The sequence below is a fragment of the Sus scrofa genome, chromosome 6, assembly GCF_000003025.6.
Source record: "Sus scrofa isolate TJ Tabasco breed Duroc chromosome 6, Sscrofa11.1, whole genome shotgun sequence".
Taxonomy (NCBI): domain Eukaryota; kingdom Metazoa; phylum Chordata; class Mammalia; order Artiodactyla; family Suidae; genus Sus; species Sus scrofa.
The window spans coordinates 14056286-14077840 of NC_010448.4; the positions used below are offsets into that span (position 1 = coordinate 14056286).

Genomic DNA, 21555 nt, shown 5'->3' on the forward strand with positions numbered 1-21555 from the left:
AAAAAAAAAAACTAGGCTTAAGGATATAAAGAGAAGAGGAGGAACAGTACCCATACATTTTTATGAGGGTTTATGGGCTTCAGAGAAAATCTAATAAGAAAATAAGCTGCATATTTAACATAGATTGTAATGTCTTGCACAGAATAGCTCTTCAATAAATCTTCACTGAATTTTCTCTGAATAGCTACATTTAGAGGAAATATGATGCCACCAAATTTGGCACAGCAGTCGCCAATAAATATCTTTTCTGGTTACTCAAAATGGGAAGAATTTAAAACAGCCATGAAAGCTTAACAACTGTAGCAAGAATTCTTGTAGTAGTTTCTTTTTATATGTCTCATGGAGATTGTCACAGTTAGTCTGGCATCCTGTAACCAAAACCCTCATCCTACTGCTTCAATGTCTCCATTCCCCACTAGTCTGTGAAGCCAGGGCTTCTGCTGTGTCTTTACTGCCTAATACGCTGAAGCTGCTCCAAGATTATTTGCTGATTTGGATAGAATTTGTACATCTTACTTCCCATACTGACCTATAATTTCCTTTATCCATCTCCCAACAGAGTACCTTATCCACGGTGGCTGTGCAAGAGATATTTATTTAATATGACTAGTGTGGAAATTGTTCATATTAATTGTTCACATGTTTCATGTGAACATTATGGAAAGCACTACTGGAAAAATAGTCCTGAACGTTCTCCTGCAAGCCTCCAGGAGTGAAAAGAACTCTGGTTGGTTCCCCTATGACCAATCAGGCACCACGACACCTGCTCCTTTTGTAGAGGTAACACCATGGGAGCTTCCTTAGTGCTTGGTCTTCCCCATTGGCTGTGAGGTTCATCAGGGAGGGACTGTTCTCATGGTTGTACCTCTCATGAACCAATAGAGTGCCTGGCACAAGGTAGGGCTGAATAAACACCCACTCAGCAGCCGGTGTGACTGTTTCAGTGAATATATCTGAGCACGTCATTCCCCTCCCTGAAGCCGTCCACCTAGAACAAAACCCAAAGTTTAGAACCTGCAGCCCAGTCCTGCCATGTCTGGCCCCTGCGCACTTCTCTAGATGGACCTCATGTCATTCTTGGCATGGTCCCTGCCTAAGGTGGCCTTTCAGTTCTTTACGCCGACCAAGCTCTTGCCTGGTTCAGGCCATTTCCATGTCTGTTCTCTCTGACAACAATTCACTCCCCCTCCCTCGTCACCAGAGTCACTTCTGTTTGTCTTTCAAGTCCCAACTCCAGGCACTTGCTCGAGGAAGCCGTCTATGAACACACATGCAAGTAGGGTCACGTCTCCTGATAGATGCTCCCATTCCACCTTATACCTCTTCTTCACAGCACTGCAATGAACTTTAATAGTCTGTTTACAGTTTGGAACCTCAACCAGCCTCTTTGCTTTGACTCTGTCAGATCTTCAGCACACATGGGGTCCTTGACTCATCCCTGTTTCGAACATAACTAATTCTCTGCTGGAAGCCTGGAAGCTGGGAGGAGGTCCAGCCCTGCTGCGGTATCCTTCCCTCCTCTTCACCATCCCGACCCCTGCCTGGAGCAGCAGTCACCCCGTCTCTTCCCTTTTCTGAGCCTCCCTGCTTTATCGCTCATACTTAGTGGCATATAAAGTCATGAACAGTTAGAGGTATATACATTAGAGAATGTGAATCGAATAGTTCAAGTGATTATTCTCAAGCAGTGTTGGGCGATCCACAAGATAGCTGAACTTGTGTCTCAGTTTCCTCATGGGAAAGATACAGACCCTTCTACACAGATTGTCCAGAGGGACAGCTGGGAAAGTGTATGGAAGGAGCACGGCTCAACGATGCCCAGCACCTACCAATCCATAAGTGGCAGATACTCCTACTGGTTATCGTAATTATTAATCGTTCTTCTCCAACCACTGCTATACGGTGATGTTTATTTTACCAAGTTAGCGTAAAATGGTGGATCAAAATGCGTTCTCAGTGCACAGGAAGACCCCGTCTCATGGAAGGAAGATTTCCACGGCAACTCACATTTCAAAGGCATCTAAGTTTAGATTCAGAACTTTGAGATGAATGCGTACTGGTCTCTGAAGCTTAAAAAACATTGGCTGGGTATCAGCTTCCCATTAATTTTGCTTTCTGAACAAAAGGAACCCCAGCCAGAGCGCCTGGCCCTCCCCCGCACAGCGCCGCTGACCTTCTCTAGTCGGTACAGGAGCTGCTTGGTGGACGGCTGGATGAGCGGAGCCACGAACTCACAGATGACGGTCACGGTCATCACCAGGCTCCGCCCCCTCTGGGTCCCGATGGTGGAGTGGCACACTAGCTTCTCTTGGACTACCTGCGGACGAGATATACCAGCATTTGTGACAGTCGGCAAACTGATTCTCAGTCGCCTGCCTGGGGACACCAGAGAAGAGCACAGTCTTGGGAGCAGTGCATGTCGGGGACAGGTCCCTGTCACACAAGTAAAGTCTGATGGGTTAGACAAGTCCAGGACGGATCCTGTGTCGACTTCTGGCTGGTGCTGAGGGCACAGTCAGTCTCATGTGTACAGACGATCCATTATGCATCAGGACTAAGGACTGGCTGTGCAAAACAGGGATGGACGACACAGATAAAAAATCCTTCATGGGCTTAGAGTTCACTGGTAGTTACCTGTTCTTATCAAGCTAGTTGGAAACTGGCTGGAAGAGTTTTGCTTTTCACATTTGAATATTTAAAAACCATGTAGGGTAAGTAATATTTCTTTGGACCCAAGAGGCATAAATTCTCATAAAGAAGAAAGGACCCAAAGTTAATTTATATTGTGAATGGCCTGTACGGAAGAGAGTTCAGGTTTCAGATGTTAATGAATTCAAGTCTATTCTCAGTTGTGTAGCAGAACGTGGATGAACAGTCAGGAAAGCTTTCAGCAAAGCTAAAATTGAATTTAGAACCTGGAAGTTCAGCTTGGGTGTGTTTAAAAATACAGCCAGCTCTTGATAACAACACTGAAAACAGGCTCCTTCAACAAGCGGTGTCCGGAGATGAGGGGCTGCACTCTAGTCATCTCTGCCCCTTTGGTGCCTAGCATGGTGTTTGTCATGTGCTACCTCCTCCACGGAAGCTGGCTGAGACCTGAGTAACAGACAGAACACGTAATACACTCCATAATGGAAGATAACCTTTTTTAAAAATTGAGGACGTGTTTTCTCTGAAAATGCTCTACGAAGAAACAATGCGAGTGAAACAACGTGCCCTCTGTGACCCTAGAGGAACGAAGCCATGGACCAGCTTTCCCATCTCGTCGGATGGGAGACAAATTCTTACTGTTTCCTATTTCAAGGGCAGAAAGTATAGCATTACCTCCTAATTTAGGGAACATTAGCAAGAGCTCAGGTAAGCACTGGTTCTCATTCACACAGTCTGTCTTTGTGAAGAGGCTTGTACGTGATTACAGAAGACTTCCTTTTAGGTTTTTGATGGAATTCCATGAGGGTATGAGAATAAACAGACACATGGTTTGGATCTGCCTAAATGTTTTAGGCAGAATGGTGGTAATGTAAATAGGAACAAAATATCAGAGCTGCTGAAGATAATAAGCACGGCTCTTCTATCAATACATAGAAAGATGATGATCATAAATGTGATACGTGTCGTGTCAGGCTGAGAGAGAAGGAACCAAGGTTATCCCGATGCCTGGATGGGAGAGGCAGCGACAGTATCTATAAATATATCTTTTTGTGAATAAATATTACATGAATACTGATGTGTTAACAGGAGGCTGAGCTTTGGCTGAATGCTGCATGTCCCTCTACCACAGACTTGCTGGCTTTGTTGACTCTGGGGAAGAGAACCTGCTTTACATGGTATATTAAGATGGGGTTCATGGTAGCTGTGGAAACAACACTCAGCAGAGCTGAACCTTGAAAGCAGTGGGTGCTGCCATGGTAACTCAGTGCTGTTGGCGATCCCTGAGAAACCACATCCTTTCTTCAGATCAAGGTCCAGGGACTCCGGAGAAATAGAGCAAAGGTTTATTTAGGAGAAAAAGAGCTTCCAAACGTGCTGTCCTCTTACCCCAGGGCTAGCAGAATAGCCTTCAAGTATGACATCGATGGTCTGGCCTGGGCACAGCTCCATCCTGATGGGGTGGAGCTGAAACACGGGGCTCTGAGGAGTCCTGGATGCCTGGGAGCACTGGGGATGGCTTTTTGAAGGTCCCTTCCTGGCCAGGCCCTTCTTGCTCTGCTTTTCCTGGGGACAGAAATCTTCATTCATCCAGAACAACTGTTGGACCCGACGTCCTTTGTTGGTCAGCTTGAAGCGGTAATAATAGGTGTCCAGGCTGGAAAAGACGAGGCAGGGATGGAGAGGACTTAACTTCTGTTTATCACGACACCCTTGGGACTTAGCCCTCTGGAAGTAGTTAAAAAGTGAACAACCAAACAGACCTCTTTTTTTGTGTTGTTTTGTTTCTAAATATAGGAAGGCTAAATGGTGATGCCCCTAGGAGCTATCACAGTCATGAAGCAAGGTCCACCTACTCATGGGGTCATTAGATTTGAGTCAAGGCCTTGAGTTTGGCCCCTGCATTGCCATCACCGGGGCACGGGAAGGGGCTGTGGGGAAGCAGCCCCACCCATCCCCAGTCTTTCTCAGCAGGTTAAACTGCCACAGCACACACAGACACCGTTCATGGGAAAACCACTTCAGTTTATGGGAGATGGTTCCAGGGAGTGAAAGCAAAATCCCTACTGGAGGAGAAGCACGTTTCCCATTGTGTTGAATAAATATCTAGTGACTAGTGAAATGTCTCGTGATGGACTCAAGGGGAAGGGAACGTCAAAGAGAAACAACACTATCCTCTAGGCCTCACTAAAGGTCAAGACGACTGTAATGGATCAGAACACCAGCTGGATTGGTCATTTTTCTCAGACTAACATACTTCAAAGATGCTACTATTCTTCCTTCCTCCCTCCCTCCTTTCCTTTCTTCTTCTATTCCACAAATATTTTTAAGGACTTCTGTACTTTCTGGCTCTTTGCTAGACAATGAGATTTCTTAAGGCAATGGAAGTGGTTTTATATATAATTTTTTTTTTTTTTACTGATATATAAGCTTACTTTAAAAATGTTCTTTTTCTTTTCAGGGAAAAAAACACATCTCAGGACAGTTTTTATTTATTTATTTATTTGGGGGCTTTGAGTTTTCATCCCACCTGCCCCTCCTTTGAAAAGACAGCATCTTCAATAAGCAAGTTGAAGCTTGGTTAAAAAATAAGGAGAATTTGCCAGTCGTCAGGTACAGTCATTTACTCTGTAATTTGACTTCACAACTAAGGGTAGGTTTCAGGGGGAACCAATAAATAATACCTGCTATTTTATAAATTAGGCAGGGTCTCTCACTTATTCATAGTATATCTTTTAATCATCATAGCTACCCAATAATGCATAATTATATTTACTTCCATTTTATTGATTTAGTCCCATTTTATTGAAGAAACAGAAGCTCTGAATATTTAAGGGAGTTGTCCAAAAATATGCCATGAGAAGGGATGGCATATGGGTATTCATTTAGACTTTGAGGCTGAAAAGGTTGGCAAACTTTTCTTATCGAGGATTGAGTAATGAATATGTTAGACCTTTTGGGCTACATGTGCTGTCACCATGACTCAACTCTCCATTGTAGCGTGAAAGAAGCCACAGGAAATACATGCACATGAATGGGCATGGCTGTGTTCCAACAGCACTTCATTTATAGAAACAGGCAGTTTTTCCCACTCCTGCTTTTTATGATTCTTTTGGAGATTGCTGGCATCATGATTTTCCGTCAAAAAGAAGAGTGATAGGGTTTAGGCAGAGTGAAAATTGGCAGCTAAAGGCTACAGGTTGTTTCTATATTCATAGAGAACTATCAGCTAACCCTCCAATTCCAGGCAAGTGTCAGAATATCCTTTGGGGCCATTTGACACTATATATTAAGGAGAACATGCAATTCAGTCTGGCTTGCAGTATATTGTTTTCTATAACTATATTTGAATGTGCTTAACAAAAAACTTGAAAACAGAGGCATGGCATGCAATGATGAAATGCCCTAGCTTACAGTCAATGGGTGGGAGGAGAGGAGAATTTTTTTTTTTGCTTCTTTCTAGGGCTGCATCCATGACATATGGAAGATCTCAGGCTAGGGATCAAATCAGACCTATAGCCACTGGCCTACACCACAGCCACAGCAACAGCAACATGGGATCTGAGCCATGTCTACAACCTACACCGCAGCTCACGGCAGCACTGGATCCTTAACACACAGGGTGGGGTTAGGGATAAACCTGCATCCTCATGGATACTAGTCGGGTTTGTTACCACCTGATAAGATATATTATAATACATTTTTACCTTCCTGGTTATACCCTACTTAGGTTACCACTAAGATGCATCTGTATTTTCCATATTCATGGAAAAGAATAATTAGTGTATTGGAACCAAAGAAGAGAAATCATGGTTGAGATTCTAAATTTGTCAAAGAAAAGCCACTATAAGTTCTAGAGAAGGAGGCCATCCTTTTAAGTCATCCCTTCTCTAGTGTAGAGGGATATGGCTTGAAAAAAGTAACCAAGATATGACCAGGACATATCTTACGGTGGCTGATGTACCCATCTGGAGGGGGAAGGGCTTAGGAGGCTGGGTCTGTCTACTTAAAAATAATTTTCCAAAGTAGAGGTGGTGCTCAGCTTATGCAACGTATCTGATACGTATAAAAATTGGTCCATGATATTTCCTTACCTAAAATGTGCTCCCAAATTGAGTTCTGGAGCAAAGGGCTTATCTGTAACAATCGTGGAGCCAATTCCTGAAGCCTGGACAGGAATCTGGTAGGTGTTGCTATTTTCAATGTCCAAAATGACTTTGTCTTTGAAGGTCAGTATGTCGTTCAGGTTGGCGGTCAGTGTCAGCTCAACATCACTTTCCGGGGGAACCTTGCCTTCCTTGGGTTCAATCGTCCAGTGGGACTTTTTGTGTGCCTGAAACACAAAACCGCAAGTTAACAGTGAAGATATTCTTGGCTTTTCATTCTGCATATGTCAAAGCCCTCTATACTTCAAATGGATGGCACTGTAGAACTCAACATCAGAGACAAACATTATTTATTTGAATCAAAGCAGCTGGGTGTTTGTTGGCTTTTCTTTTCTTTTTTTCCAAAAAGCAATATGATTCTGAAGAGCAAACCTCTAATTCTACCTTTGAATGCTTTGTGAAAATTCTTTACATCTCTTTCTCAAGATGACAGCTCAGTTCTCTAACAAGCTTATAGGAATTATCAGCTCTAACCTCCAAATTCTGAGATACCAACAGAAGGTACAAGATCCCCCCTGGAATTTGGAATTTTTAAAAGAAATGGTTTTTCAAGGGCAAAGTTTCTATAATGCTAAAGTAGGGATGAACAGCTTTCATTAATAAACACAATAGAGAATAAATTAAAAAATAAATAAATAAATAAATAAAAAATAAACAAACACAATAGAGGAAGTCATCCTGATTTCTACCGTTTCATAATAATCAGAATCTCATTTGCTAGAATTCCAGAGTTATTTTGAAGTGTGTTATAGGACTAAATTATAGACTTGGAAGTGACCCTTACCAATCCATTCCCTTTAACTGCTTAGATCCTCATAGCTCACCCTCAGGAAAAGGAGGAAACCCTAAGGTCTTTAGCCAAACAATATCTCTCAATGAAAGCTACTCTGATCATCACTTTTTAAATCATAAACCTTCCCCCAACTACTCCTGATCTCCTTTACCCTGTTCTATTTTTTCCCCTTTTTTAACACGGTGCAGCAATGACTTATCATGCTTCTGTCCCCTGCACTACAGTATAATCTCTCTGTAGAAGGGATTGTTGTCTTTTTGTTACTGTTGTTCACTGATCTATCCCCAGTATCTATTACTGTGCCTAGTACATAGTAGATGCTTAATAAATATTTGTTAGATGAATTCAAATTCTTTTAATCAAATCCTTTGATGTTAGAGAATTCTTATCTAAAAGTAAGTAACTTAGATAAAAAATGAGTTTTAACAAGCTAAATTGCTATTTCTTCTTTACATCAAGTAGATATATATATATATATATATATTTTTATTTTTTTCCTTTATTACCTTCCCTAAACTGGTACTTGGTCTACTTCCTTGGAGCTAAACAGAATAAACTGAATCACCCTCTTTTGCTTAATAGCCCTTTAAATCCTGAATCCAGCTTTAGAAGAAAGCTTTAAAATCCAGCTTTCCACATGGCACAATCAGGCTCCAAAGTTAAAAATTTGGTTAAAGTGTCAAATAATAAAAAATGACAACGCTACAACTAATTTAATCTAAAAATATAAATTCTGTTTTCTTTGTTGTAATCTATTTTATCAGGCTGTTTTTAAGATTTTTTTCTCCTTGAATTTGATTGAGTATAATGCAGGTTCACTACAGTGTGTCTAATTATAGCTTATTTGTATATCCTGTTTGTAATTTGCTATTCTTCTAGAATCCATGGTTTTATATCTTTTATTTCTGAAGAATGCTCAACCATCATGTGTTTAAATATTTTTTTCTGCCTCATTCTTTCTCTTTTCCTTGTATTACTCTATTATATATGGGTATGACTTTCCTAGTGTAGCCTCTTCTTATGTCAGTCTTCATTTGCATTTTCCAGTCTTTTACTCTCATGATTTCTTTGGAGCTAGTTTCCAGTTCACTAATTCTTTCTTCATCTGTGTGCTAATTCACTGTTAAATACACCTATTGTGCTATTAACTTCATTGTTTTGTTTCTTTTTGAATTCAGGTTTCATTATTTATGTTTCTTTTTATACTTTTTCGGCCTATTGAGATACTTTAAAATCCTGATTATGACATTTGGACTTGTTAGATATTTTTCTTAGTCATTCTTAGTCATCTACAAATTTGGTAAGCAAACGGTTTTTAGGACTTTTCAAGTAAATACAGCAAATACACATTCAATTTTTCTAAGGTCCGTGTGCGTGTTGTGGGAGACATAAAAATGTCCAAAGTACATTCTGTGTCCCCAAGAAGCTGACAGTAATGACATTCAGAGAGATCAACTTGTAAACAACAAAATGCAAGTCAGGAGGAGGCTGGGGTGAACGTACCTCAGGGAAATCTAAAGAACAAGATGCTTTCCTAGAGCAGAAGATATTGAAACTCTTAGATTGTATGACAACTTGTACCAGATGCATTTTCTTTTCTGCCTAAATGTGAAATTGGGCTTAATTATCAGGTAGTGTGATCCCTTACTATATTATGCTATTGATTTATAAAATTCAGGTTTTTTTCCTACACTAATTTCATTTATAAACAATTATCTCAAAATTAACGCAAAGCATCATATCCCTATTTTGATTGCTGTGTCATTTAAATCAATTGAACAGTCCTGTTTTACTTTGGGGAAGAAATTCCTAAGAAATATTTATAAGGATTGATAATCATAGAAAAATTTAGTGATGACTAAGAATGCATTGGGAAAAGGCTGGAAAGAGAAGAGGTATAGTGATCATTTAGAAACTTCCAGGAAAATAACAGAAAGGCAAAACCAAATCTGCCACTTCAGAGAAGAAGAGTTTGATTATTCCCTCATGTCTTGTCCTTAGCTCCTCATACTCTTCTGAGTAAGGAAGCTCAGAGTAAGCCCTCTAAAGATAAGCACATAGAAGAAAATAACTGAAAAACAAATGTGAAATACACTCTGGGGGATGGATTTGAGAGGGCATTCCAGTCTATTTCATTTCTATGGTGTGCTTTTTCCAGCAAGAGCAAAGAAAGAAATGTAAAAACACATGTAAGCTCTATGAGGGCTGAGGTACAATGCAAAGCTACAGGTCAGAAACGTCCTGACAAGCATATACCAACTTTGGAATAGAACTGATGATGGCTGTAAACAAGAATGTAGGTTGCAATTTGCAGGCAAGAGTTAGAGATTTCAACCAGGCTGACTGTCACAGGAGGGCAGTGCCTTGGATTGTCACCTAAATCCAGGTCTGGTCCCAGTGCAGATTCAGAGACTGGATTTGGTCAGTGAGCCCTGAATGGTCACTCTCTTGGGAAAAGGCTCATAAGTACTTAAACAAGGAGAATCTAATATTTAAACCTAAAAGCCAATTTCCCAATTAACAAGTGAGGAAAATCCTATTCCACAGACCAATGCTAATTACATTTCCTCTTGGTTTGAAAATCTACATGGAACCAGAAATCAACTGCTTTTAAAATTTTAAATAAATTAAATAAACAAATAAGAACAGTTCTCAAGATGATAAATTGTTTTTAAAGAGGATGCAGATGAGTGATGATGAGGAAATTTTAATTTTGGTATTAATGGAAATTATAGCTTTAAGTCAAGAATCCTATTATTATTCATTATCTTTTATGCGACATGTCTAGAGACATAGACAGAAAAGAAAATAAGCATTAAATACTACACTAGATAAACCAGGGCTGAGATGGGATATTTGCATGCTAATTATCTTTATTTAGAGGACACTTGCTGAAGCAAATGTTGATGCTTATAAGACTCAAACTGTTTTTCCAAAATTTCTCTCGAACTTTTCTACTCATAGCAAATTAGCCCTAGTGCAGTACTAAAATATTAAGAAAACAGTAAGCAAAGTCTGTCTTTCCAGAACGTTAGCCTATATTTGTGTCTAATTTTATTCTAAAATATTAGCAACAAAAAGATAATGATCCTCATACATTTAATTTGGGGGATTATAGCTCAATTAGTGTTGGTAAGAGAAACTGCAAAGGTAGAATGTCACTATATTCTGCTCATGCCTAGGTTCAAATAAATAATTACTTGGCATCTTCTTAATTTATCCACTACTTTAAAAAACAGTGATAGTCCAGTCACGGCTGCAGGCTTCTTCTGGCATGCATGTCAAAACTCTTACAGCCTCGGCCCATTACCCAGTTCCAAAGCCGCTGTCACGTTTGTAGGCATTGTTACAGCGATACCCTACTCTCAGCACCGCTATCTATCTTAGTCAGCTGCGGCTACTGTAACAAAGTTCCATCCACTGTCTGGGTGGCTGATAAACGGTAAAAATTTACTTCTTAACTTCAGAGGCCGTAAGTCCGAGATTAGGGTGCCAGCATGGTTGCGTTCGGGTGAGGGCCCTCTTCCAGACTGGAGACTGATGACTTGCATCCTCACAAGGGCAGAGAGCAGAGCAGAGGAGGCGAGCTCTCTTCTGACCCTTATGAGGGCACGAATCCCATCATGAGGACTCTACCCTTAGGACCTCATCCAACCCTGAGCACTTCCCAAGGCCCTGCCTCCTGACACCATCACATTGGAGGGTAAGGTTTCAACCTATGATTTTTGGAGGAATACGAACCCTCAGTCCATGACACTCTGCCCCAGGCTCCCCAAATTCATGCCTTTCTCACATGCAAAATATACCCATTTCATCTACACAGCCCCCAAAGCAAATAACTTGTTTGGTTTCACAGGTTCACAGCTGGAGAAGAATTTTACCTCAGGATGGATGGACCCTCAGTCTCACTCATACCTGACTTAAGTGATGTTTAGAGGAGACTCTGGACTTTAGAGGTGATCCTGGAACAAGGTAAGACGGTGGGGGGGGGCGCTGTCGGGATGAAATGAATGGATTTTGCATGTGAGAAGAACATCAGTTTGGAAGAGCCGGGATGGAATGTTATGGACTGAATGGTTGTGTGTCCCTCAAATTCATGTTGAAACCTTACCCTCAATGTACTGGTCAGGAGGTGGGACCTTTGAGAGGTGACCAGGATTTGGAGAGGTCATGACGTGGAGCCCTCATGAATGGGATTAGTGCCCTTAGAAGAGCCATCAAAGACATTCTTCCTCTGTTTGGCTCTCTGTCACGTGAGGATACAGTGAGAAGTCACTGGTCTTCAGTCTAGAAGAGGTCCCTCACCAGAGCCCCACCGGCTGGCATGCCGATCTTGGAGTCGCAGCCTCTGGCACTGGGAGACTTGGGCTTGGGAGAAATAAATTAGTGTTATTTAGAAGCTATCCAGTCTACTGGTACCTTGTTATAGCAGCCTAAATGCACAATTATAAGTGCAAATACTAATAATCCTCTGACATATTACTCATAGAAAAGAACACAAAAGTGAGCTCTAGAGAGCTATACATGCAAATTAAATTTTATTTTCCAGGGCCGCTCCTGCGGCACATGGAGATTCCCAGGCCAGGGGTCCAATCGGGGCTGTAGCCGCCAGCCTACGCCACAGCCACAGCAACACCAGATCTGAGCCACATCTGTGACCTACACCACAGCTCACGACAATGCCAGATCCTTAACCCACTGAGCAAGGCCAGGGATCAAACCTACAACCTCATGGTACCTAGTCGGATTCATTAACCACTGAGCCAAAACGGGAACTCCTCCACAGATATTTTAACTGGGTCATTATAGTTTCATTTCATCAATTTTCATTACAATAAATAGAGGTCTTTGACACATCATTTTCAGTCTGACCTACACAAAGTAAACATGGATATAGATTTCCCATGCTTGAGTAACCAGCCCTTTTTCTTACTTAGAACTACTTGTCTTATTTTTGGTTTTTTGATTCCAGGCTACTAGCTGAGATAAAGTAACGCCCGCTGCTAACACGGAAAGATCCCTGATGCTCAACGGCTTAATACAATTGATGCTTATTTCTGGTTCACATGCATTCCAGTCGGTGGCAGGAGTGAGGATGGGCCTCTGTTCCATTCAGACATTCAAAGACCCCAGCTAAGCAGATTCTGACATGTTTAATTTATGGCTTCTAAGCCAGTCTGGACATTGACATCTGCCTGGCCAATGAAAGAAGAAAGAGAATAGAGGGTCGTATGCTAAGATTTTATGCACCAAGCCTGGAAGTGGTATACATCGCTGGCCAGAACTCAGTCATGCAGCCACACCTAACTTTAAAGGAAGCCAGGAAATGCCACCTGCTCAGGGTTCAAGAGTATAGGATGGCGGCCATGGTGAACTACTCTCTGCAGAAGCTACCTTGTTGGTTCAGTCTGCTGTCCTCAGATCTCACCCCAACTGCCTTAGATCTCAGAGCTTGGAAGTAAAGAGTTCACTCCACCAGAACACGGTAGGAGTAGAACTTGGTATTTCAACTCCTATGGGAATTGTAGGCCTGGAGGTTTTATCCACCTGCTGTTAGGACAAATGGAAGGGCAGCTAGAAATAATAAAATAGTAAATAATAAAAATGTTCTAGGCAGAATCACCTTACTTGGTTTGCCCTTCTTCCCAAATATGTGACCTCGAGCACTCCATATAGTTTATTCATTTATGAGGCCCAGCCTACAATTAAAACATAAATCAATGCCATTTTTGTCCTTCATTTGTTAAAAAAAACAAATGCCTTTCAGAAGACAGAATTGTCAATGTCATCTTTCCTGTTCTAACCATTTATTTTCCTCTTCTAGCCCGTAGCATAGGTCAACACTCCGTCCACCATAAAGAGAAGGTGTCACCAGCATAAGTGCTATTTCAAGTCAGGGGGCATTAGTTTTCAATGGATGGGTACCATTTCTATTCTGATTCCTGCTGACATAGGTTGGCTGCTTTGGAAGGAAGACCTGAAGTTCCTCTCCAGGGCTGAATTGATGAGTTTTCTTTTTGATTAAGCTTATTAATCAATGGTTGGCATAAAACCAGACAGCAAAGTATATCCTAGGATCCTAGAACAAAGCACATTAAAGAGCCATCTGCTAAAGGTATTGGACCCCCCTTATCAAAAGTCAGGCTCTAAACCACACTCACCTTGGGTCCTCCTGGTATCTGGATTTTAGGGGTGTCTTTTGTTTTTAGGGAGGACTTGGTCTAGGTCACACTTTCTGTTATTAGATGGCAAATGTGACTAAATAAAGAATGGATGAGTGATAATCATATGTATGGAGGACATTCGGTAACCCTTTCAAAATCACAATACAGCAACACAACGACTGACGGGTTAGGAAGGAGGGCTCTGAAGGAAATGAGATGTCATAGTTTGAGTCTCAGATCTGCCACTTTGCAGCTGTCAGACACTGCGCAGTTTACTTAACTGTGCCTAGCCTCAGTTTTCCCATCTGTAGCTCATGATACTGACAGAACCTCCTGCACAGAGTTGATGGTAAAATGAGGTGATGCATATAAAACTCAGAATAGCGTTTGGTAAGTCCCCATAAATCACAACTACTGTCATCATTTTACCAAGAGCCTAAAATGGCCTACATGACATATAATTATGGATTCAGTAGGGTTTTCCCCTAAAATACATTACAAAACTGAGAAAATAAGGATGGATGCCAGGAAAGCATTTAACATACAATACTCTTGCCAGAGGAGAGGCATCTCATAAAGGGTTTAGAGGAAGCAGGAGTCTAAGATGGTCCCAAGAACTCCATCTCCCGGTGTCCGGTTATTTTCTCCTAGTTATTTAATCAAACAGTAGCCTAGGCATAGCTGTGAGGGATTTTGCAGATGAAGTTAAGGTCCTAAGTCAGCTGAGAGTAAGGAGGGGAGATTATCTTGAGTGGGCCTGACTTTATCAGGTGAGCCCTTAGCAGGGATTGGGCTCTTCCTAAGGAGGAGAGGCCAAGCACGAGGGGGGTCTATGGGGGGTGCTATACGGTGGAAACTGTTGGGGGCTCAGCAGCTGAGAGCAGTCTCTGGCTGGCAACTAGTAAGAAAACAAACTCTGCCAAACCTGAGGGGGCCTAGAGGTGGACCTTTCCCTAATCAGGTCTCTGGAAGGGGATGCTGCTCAGCTAGCACCTCAAATGTCAGCCTTCTGAGCTCCTAAGGAGAGGATCCAGCAGAGTCATACCTGGACTTCTGACCCTTGGAAACTGAAGTGGTAAATTTGTATTGTATCACTAAGTTTGCAGTAACTGTTTACATAGCAATAGAAAACTAATACCAGGTTTCATATATTTGTTCCATCGATGATAAAAATTAGCTTCCCTAAGGTTGCCACCAAAATTTCAGCAAGAGGTGCTTCTATATTTTCCATGCACATGGGCCTGAGTCATGACAGCAGCCCAGGAACAACACAGACAGCCCAGGAAGTCGCTATGTGTAAGTGTGTATGACTGTGTGAAAGATGGAAAAATTGTGATCTCTTGCAATGTGGAATCCCAGGCACACGGGTAATTAGTCTTACGTCCTCCTCCTCCCCGAGGTTACACTTATCTTTTTATTTGACAAGAAGGCACCTGTGCACTTCTTAGGAAGTGCTCAGGTCCCGAGGTAAAACAGCCTGAGCGTATAAAAGTTACCCTATCATGTATGTAATATTTGCCACAAAAGACAGGGTTTTCACATGTCGTTTCAACAATCAACGGGAGCGAGGACACCCAGGCAGACCTCCTGTCCCGCAGTGCTAATGACCATGAAGCTTGAAGGAAACAGCACTGTGCCCTTTTCTCCAAAATGACTCATCTGCCCGTTGAAATCTGCTGGAATTTCCTTCCGTGGAAGGAGAGGACACAAATAACAACAGGAACCAAAGTGCAGAGTGAGGGATTTCTTTGGATTTATGCTATTATCTCAGCAGATGATCAGTTCTTTGTGGAACAAGAACAATGAACAGTCACTGAGGCCCTTCTCTTTTTCGTCCTCTAAATGGTATCTCTAGTCATACGGTTCTCTGCCTTGAAATGAGTCACTTTGCTGCCTCAAATAATTAACTCCATGTTAGGAGAGGAAGTGCAAAAGAAATGGTGCCAGAACTTGATAACAGAGGCAGAGAGCCTCATGATTAAAAGAAGGGGCTTTAGTGTCACATGGTGACCTGCTGATCAGCTGTGGATTCTGCTGTTTGTCATCATGCAACTTGGGACTATTTTAAAAAAATCTAGGTTTTGGGGTTCTCATCTGTTAAATCTGTGTTACTTGAAGATGAAATAAAATGGGTGCTGCGCATCGAGCCCTTTGTCTACTGCGGAGTAAATACTCCCCAATTGGTGGTTTCTTTCAAAACTTCCTGTCCAGTTCTTCCTGCGTGTGCCCTTCCCCAGTTGGTCTTGTTGACACGAATCTCTTTCACACACCTGAGCCTGTGCCTCTCCCGCTGCAGATTCTGGATGGTTCTCCAATGTCTGGATTCGTGGTCTGACTATTTCTCTCCCTTTGAGAAAGCTATGGAACCCCTCCACAGAAAAAGCACACCCGCCCCACACACCCCTACCACCACACTATCCATACACACACACTCAAACACATATCCCAACTTACATATAATATCCAAAGTTCAGGGACCCTAAACCTGGTGTTTATTTGTCATCTTTTCTGTGTGAAACAAGAGCCTGCAATCAACACTGATAGGAGCCTCTGGCCCTGAGGATCTATTCCAAATTCTTCGTCATGGGCCCCAAGGCACTTTTCCAGGCTTAACTCCCAGGCACTGTCAATTTCCAATATGCACCCTTGGCTTCAGCCACATCGGGTCTTCCCAAGTGTGCTGTACCTCATCCCTGTGTTTAACTAGCTGTTCTCTGGAAATGTACACCCCACTCCTGGTCCTCCTTATCCCTCAGGTTTCTGCTCAAATGTGCCTACCTATGAAGTTTGTTTGTTTTTGTTTTTTTTTAGAGCCACACCTGTGTCATATGGAAGTCCCCAGGCTAGAGGCTGAATCGGAACTGTACCTGCCAGCCTCCACCACAGCCATGACAACGCCATATCCAGCTGTGTCTGTGACCTATACCACAGCTCACAGCAACACCGGATCCTTAACCCACTGAGCAAGGCCAGGGATCAAACCAACGTTCCTCACGGATAATAGTTGGGTTTGTTACCACTGAGCCACAACTGGAATGCCTTCCTGTGAGCACTTTTAAGTTTATGGAAGAATTAGCCACTTCCTCCTCTGTGCTTATATATAACATAGCACACGGTGCTGTTTTTGTATCCATTTCTTTTTTTGAGATTGTAAATTCTTTGAAGAAAGAGATCATTCTATTTATTTTTATGTCTCTCCTTTCAGTTAGCACAGTTAGTACCAGGCATGGGGAAGATGCTCAAAAACAAGTATTTATGGGTCAGTGTATGAGAAATGTTCAGCATCACCAGCAAGCCCAAGAAACACAGACTCAACCATCAACACATTTTTTTCATCTGCCAGATTATGCAAAACAAACAAAACACCTTTTCTGGGCGATAATTTCCAAAGATGTATTGAGGCTCTTAGTTATGTTCATGCCATTTGACCCAGCAACTGCCTTTCTAGGAATTTTGTTGAAGGAAACAGTTAAAGTCAGGAGCAGCGAATAGGACTAGGACGTGAGAATTGTTTAAATTGGAGAAAAACCAGAAGCCACCTATCATTAGGGGATTAGTTAAATCAACGGTGGTGGAGTGAAATAATGTAATAAATTCAGTCACTGAAAATGATCTGCACAGGAATATTCCTTAATAATTCACATCAAGACGGATGATACTACATTGATGAATGAAAATAGCTTGTAACGAAATAGTGGGAGGCAGCAATCTACAGACAGACACACCTACACAGCCAAGTTTTGGAAGATGCATACCAAAAATTTAACACCGGTCCATGAGATCCAGCTGTATAGCACTGGGAATTATATCTAGTCACTCAGGATGGAGCATGATGGAGGATAATGCGAGAAAAAGAATGTATATATGTATGTGTGGCTGGGTCTCTTTCCTGTACTGTAGAAAATTAACAGAACACTATAAACCAGCTATGGTGGAAAAAATAAAAACCATTAAAAAATAAAAAATAAAAAAATTTAAAAAATGAAAAAAATGAAAAAATAAAATCTAAAACACCGTTAAAAAATTTAACAGTGGTTATCTTCAGGGTGGCATGCTGAGTGATTTTTTTTTTTTCTTTAACTTCTGTTTGTTCTAGAAGAACGTTATTTGTATAATAAGAAGACATGCATATTTTTTTTAATAAATAAATCATCCTCAGGAAGGACCTGTGCAAACACATGAGTAAATAAGCTCTAAGGAGCTAAAGAATCAGAAAGTGAATGGATTTGAAATTTCTAAAGTAACTTCTTTGCTAATAAACCACTTTTCTTTGATATGGAAGAACACATGTATTCATCAATAAAAATGTTTTATGTTTTGCAAAGTAGCTTCACTGTCAAAATCTTAGCGAAACAAGGGAAGAGTGAGGAGAGAGGCAGCATTAGAGCTCCCACTTGACAGAGCGCTGTACTATATGGATCAGTGAAGTATGAAACCTCAGGGCCTCTCTGAGCGTGCCTTATTGCTTTTTCCTTTTTATCTAAGAAAAAATATAAAAAAGATCTCAGGATACAGTGTCATAAAAATCTAAGTCTTTCCACAAGTCATTTCACCTAGATATTTTTGCCTGTCAACATTAATAATCAAAACCACCACTTTTTTTTTCTTTCTCTTTTTTCTGTCTGTCTTCTCAGGGCTGCACCCGCAGCATATGGAAGTTCCCAGGCTAGGGGTCCAATCGGAGTCGCAGCTGCCAGCCTATACCACAGCAACACAGGATCCGAGCCGCCTCTGTGCCCTACACCACAGCTCACAGCAACGCCGGATCCCCAACCCACTGAGCAAGGCCAGGGATCGAACCCGCAACCCCATGTTTCCTAGTCAGATTTGTTTCTGCTGTGCCACAACAGGAACTCCCCAAACTACCACTTCTTGAATGCTGAGTGCTTATTTTTCACCAGGTGCTTTCTACATAGATTATCATGTTTAATTTTCTAGATACCATTATTAGCTTCATTATATGTGGAATCTAAATACAGCGCAAATGAACCTATCCACAAAACAGAAACAGACTCACAAACATAGAGAACAGACTTGCGGTTGCTGAGGGGGAGAGGGGAGAGAGTGGGATAGACTAGGAGTTTGGGGTTAGTAGATACAAACTATTACATTTAGGATGGATAAGCAATGAAGTCCTCCTGTAGAGCACAGGGAACTATATCCAGTCTCTTGGGATAGAACATGATGGAAGATAATATGAGAAAAATACTATATATTTTTTTCTGGGTCATTTTGCCGTACAGCAGAAACTGGCACAACATTGTAAATCAACTATACTTTAATAAAAAATAAATACATAAACAAAAAAGAAGGAAACGAAGCCTCAGAAAGATTAAAGAACTTGCCCAGAATTACTGCATGCAGAGTTAGGACTGGATTTCAGATCTGTCCAAATATAACACCTTCCTGTCAATAGTACAGGATACTCCTTCAGGACTCATACACTTGACCACTCTTTGTCGTGTGACCACCCCATGTGAGACCATGGCCACCGTCAGATAATGCTGTCCTCCCCTCCCCGACTCCAAAATACCCCAGCTTAGCATCCTAAACACCCAGCGCGGAGATCTTTTTCTTCCAAAGTATGAAACAATGCTGCATACAATTTCAGCACAACTGACAGGTAAACAAATTAAAAATAAATAAATAAAAATAAAACGAAAAAAAGAAAATAAATTTTCATTGGTGAGCATGTTGTAGAGTATACAGAAGTAGAAATACAGTGTTGTTCACCTGAAACATATGTTATAAATCAGTGTAACATAAACAAACTAATAAATAAATAATAAAAGAAATGCCCCAAATGCTACCGTACAGAGAGCTCTACCATGCTATATATGCCTCTCCAGTCTCTTTCCTTTCACTTATGGCAGAGGAGATGAGTGGGACTGAGGAAGAAAATGCTTTGCACCCTGAGCAATATCATGTAATCTTGATAGACGTGTGTCCGGATTTCATATCATTAATAAACTTTACACCATGCTCCTTAATGCATCACTTCTGGTCTTTGCCCATTATGTAAAGAGTTTATTTCATCTTGTACTAGCTTATTACTGAAGATGAATGTTCACTGTCAGTACACAAATAGGCAGAATCAACTCTTCAGTTGATAACGGCAGTGACAGGTATCCCTTCAAAGTGACATGAGTTGGTGTCTTAGTGTGGGCTGCTGTAAGAGAATACCACAGCCTAGGTGGTTTATAAATAACAGAAATGTACTTCTCACAGTTCTGGTGGTTGGAACTCTGAGATCAGAGTGTCCACATGGTCAGGTACGGGTGTGAGCCCTCTTGTGGGCTGCAGACAACCATTTTTCTCATTGTATCCTTACGTGGTGGAGAGGGTAAGAAAGCTCTCTGGGGTACCTTTTATGGGGACACTAATCCTGTTCATGAGGACTCTAACCTCATGGCCTCACTGCCTTCCCAAAGCCTCACCTCCTAACACCATCCCACTGGGGAGTCAGTATTTCAATAGATAAACTGGGGGGGGAGGGCACCAATATTTAATCCATTAGTGTTGGGCTGATGATGACGAGGGTACTGGGGAAGAAATTACACATTTTTATGGAGGCGGGAAAGTAGAACTTGAAAAACATCCATATGTGACCCATATGAAGGAAATTTTGCCTTAATCGCCCTCTGGGGTGACAAGTATTAACTGTATGCCTGAATCATAATTAATTAGAAAAAACAATTTGCTAAAGCCAATTAAGAGCTGGAACAGGCAGAATGAAGATGGAAAGGCTTACAAAGTATGGAGGAAACCAATGTGTTTTTCTTTTATTTCCTGGATAGCTCTTTAGCGACAATGGAACCAAACCTCCTTTCATTTTGGCTCTAACTTATACTCGAACTAATCATATTCAATCAGTAGAGCTGTCACTCTAAATTCAGGGAACGTGCTGACCCTAATCATTAGGTTACCCAACATCCAATCAATAGCTTTCCTTCTCTCGGGGAGGTTTATAATCAATATGACCTATTGAAATCTGTATTCTGTGTGTCACATTTAGCTATGCTAAAGTAACAGAGGTCTTAGGGGAGGGTGGGAGTGCGTGGCTGGCTCACAGCTCTCTGTCAAGGACAAGCCTTTGCTTCTGGAAGTCTCTCGATAACCTGTTGTCACTGAATGAGTCACGTATACGACTCCGCCAGAGCACAGTCCATTTTGGAATGGCTATGACTTTTATGTAGTCAAAGAAAAGATGCCCACCGTAATAAATTAGAATGTTTTTCTCTTCTTATTTCCTTATTTCTGTGAGTTTATGTTACAGATTTTTCACAATTAAGGCCGAGGCACAGGAACTCTGCTCTCTTGCGCCAAGTGAAGACACATTTCATCATCCTTTGGTCGGTGCTCAATGATAATACATAAAGTACTATAAAAAGAAGTTAAGAGGACTGACTCTAAATCAATGGGTTTAAGCTTTACAATATGTCTTTCAATCTAACACATAGGAAAAAGAGAATATTTTGAAATATTAAAAGCCCAGCACAGTTGTTTCCGTCTTGGCAATTGTAAATAATGCTGCTATGAACATTGGGGTACGTGTATCTTTTTGAATTAATGCTTTTTTTTTGTCTTTTTAGGGCCACCCGAGGCATATGGAGGTTCCTAGGCTAGGGGTTGAATCGGAGCTGTAGCTGCTGGCCTACACCACAGCCATAACAACGCAGGATCTGAGCTGCGTCTGCGACCTACACCACAGCTCACAGCCAACACCAGATCCTTAACCAATGAGCAAAGCCAGGGATTGAAATTGCATCCTCACGGATACTAG

At 41.5% G+C, this 21555-nt stretch overlaps 1 protein-coding gene across 1 annotated transcript in view; it reads right to left on the bottom strand.

The window, feature by feature from the left end:
* HYDIN (HYDIN, axonemal central pair apparatus protein) overlaps window positions 1–21555 on the bottom strand; it is a 412515-nt gene that overhangs the window by 161010 nt on the left and 229950 nt on the right. Inside the window, 3 exon segments of the mRNA XM_021093814.1 lie at window positions 2174–2317; window positions 4039–4306; window positions 6744–6982. Of these exon segments, the coding sequence (XP_020949473.1) occupies window positions 2174–2317; window positions 4039–4306; window positions 6744–6982 (651 nt within the window).